The 2,472-nt window shown below is 39.9% G+C and overlaps 1 protein-coding gene across 1 annotated transcript; it reads left to right on the top strand.

The window, feature by feature from the left end:
- The first annotated feature begins 444 nt into the window (after positions 1-444).
- On the top strand, positions 445-1,446 carry LOC142290064 (olfactory receptor 5B17-like). The gene has a single exon (XM_075334006.1). It carries the CDS (start codon positions 445-447, stop codon positions 1,444-1,446), a length of 1,002 nt encoding a protein of 333 aa, XP_075190121.1.
- The last annotated feature ends 1,026 nt before the right edge of the window (positions 1,447-2,472 follow it).

Here is a 2,472-nt window from a genome sequence, read left to right as displayed (position 1 = left end):
GTATGGGGACCTCCCGATTTTCCCCAACAGCAAATGTTAAGGGAGCTAAAGATTGGGCAGTTCAATTTATATTGACCGATTGCTATCTTCTCGAGGGGTAAGCCAGTAGAGTCTACCAGCAGCTATCTCCTCAGTTCCCTACACAATCCACTTTTTTTTTCTTAGGGGGAGGGGAAGAGTTGAGAAAGATGGTTATCAACTAAATGACTGTTCTTCCAATAGCTATAGTGCCTAATGTGTAGATAGGCATCGGCCTGATCTTCAGTGGTTTTAATTGAAAAGATGGGCTTCACTTTTAGTTGACGATCCCCATTTCTTTTCCTTGATGATTCGTTAAGGATAAGTATAATGTGGATACAGTCGTATGACTATCTGACAGGTCTTAATTTCTGATATTTAGGGTCCTATGTTTAAGCATCTCTGGTTCGGAAAGAAAAAAGCAACATGGAAAATGCATTCAACGTCAGCAAGAACCTGGTCCTCCTGGGAATTCTGGAAATGGAAGAACTCAAATATCTGTACTGCGTCCTGTCCATTGTCTTATATTTGTTCATTGTACTCTTAAGTATTATTATTGTGCTTGTGGTATTCTCAGATACAAGGTTACATGAACCTATGTACATCCTCATAAGTAATCTGGTCCTCAATGGAATATTTGGCAGCTCAGCATTTTTCCCAAAGCTGATCGTTGACCTCATCACTTCATCCGCCACCATCAGTCATGGGGATTGTATCGCTCAGGCTCTGTGTGTTACATTATTTGCCATCTATGAAATGAGCACATTCTCCCTTATGGCTTTTGACCGATATTTGGCCGTTTGTCACCCACTGAGATACGGCATCCTGATAACAAATGAGAAGGTCATAAACCTCATCGTTGGATCATTTGTGGTGGCCTTCATACTTGTTCTCACAGCCGTGCTCCTCACCTGGAAACTTCCTCTGTGCGGGAACAGATTAAACAATATTTTTTGCGACAATATGTCCATAATTGTTCTCTCATGTGTAGACTCTTCCATCAGTCAACTCTTCTCAGCTTCTGTGGTGGTCTTCTACTTGGCGGTCACCATCTTTGTCACTGTTTTCTCTTATTTGCAGATATTTCTTGTTTGCTTGAAAGTCTCAGAAGAATCCCGACAGAAAGCCGTCCACACCCTGGTCACCCATCTACTCAACTTTTATATCTTTTTGATTGGCTTTCTATTTATTTTCATCAGGTATCGGCTGAGCAGAGTAAAGTTGCCGGTTATCCTCCACGTTCTATTCTCGGTAACTACTCTAATTGTTCCACCATTGTTCAACCCTTTGATATACGGAGTCCGGACACACGCCCTGAAGACGAGGGTGATTTATTATTTACAGAAAACTCACCCTTGGCCAATGTGGAGTAAAATATCAAAGCCTTGTATGTCTGTATCTGTCATAAGTAACAGCCACAGTCATTGAGTAGAAGAAGCCTCCAGGGGATTATTAGGCTTAAGACGTATTTGTTTCTTTGGCTTTTTTTCTCTTGTGGAAGGAGCCTTGTCGTTCTTAATGTGTTATCTGAAAATTACTTATTGTTTAATCTAAGTTTTATGTTAAAAATATTATTTTTAAACATTTTTTAATAATTTGAATTTTCTGTATCTTTATATATTGAGAAAAAAAATAATAAACACTTAAAATCCGGAAATTTCCACTCCTTGTGCTATACGGATCATTTCCCAGCAGTTATCTCATTACCATCACAGAGAGGATTAAAATTAAAAATAAAAATAACATTGAATATTAACCTTTTCCTATCCAATAAAATGTCCTGTTCTGCCCATTGAAATCCTATTATAACTGGGAAAAAACATCAAACAGAATTTTGCAATATGAATGAATTTTGGAAAATAAACAATTTATTCACATGTGAATGATAAACAAGGCAGTGGCCGCTAGAAGGGACTTAGGACAAAGGAGCGTAACGGAATTTTTGGAATGTCCCCCCCCAGGGGGACTCAGGATAGGAAAAGGTTCAAAGTTTACACACCTTTGTTAAAATCCTACCAAGAAGAATCATTTCAGAACTTTTTCTACCTTTAGGCTATGTGCCCACGTGGCTTTTTCGTGTACTTCTTTATTGCACACAAAAAAGGATGTTTTGGCAGGAAAAGTTTTGGCAAAATGTTTTATTGTTTGTGCATTTTCTTCATTTGCGCTTTTTTCCTGCTTTTTTTTTTGTACTTTTTTTTAGTCATGGCGATCATGGGGGTTCACGCACTGTACCCCGGCGATTGCTGCCAGGTCTCCAGCTGATGTTACAGCCAGAACCCGGTTCTCACTGCCGTTCCCGTTCCGCTCCCGGCATTTTAACCCCCTGAATGCTGCAATCAGTGTGATCACAGCATTCAGGAGGCAAGGAGAGGAATCACTTATCTCTCCCTGGTGCTCGGTTCCCTGTAATATGATTGCTGCCATAGTAATCTTGGGTCGTCACCATGATGG

The sequence above is a fragment of the Anomaloglossus baeobatrachus genome, chromosome 2 (assembly GCF_048569485.1).
Source record: "Anomaloglossus baeobatrachus isolate aAnoBae1 chromosome 2, aAnoBae1.hap1, whole genome shotgun sequence".
Lineage (NCBI taxonomy): Eukaryota > Metazoa > Chordata > Amphibia > Anura > Aromobatidae > Anomaloglossus > Anomaloglossus baeobatrachus.
The sequence above is the reverse complement of the archived record's forward strand: the minus strand, read 5'-3'. Positions and strand labels throughout refer to the sequence as shown.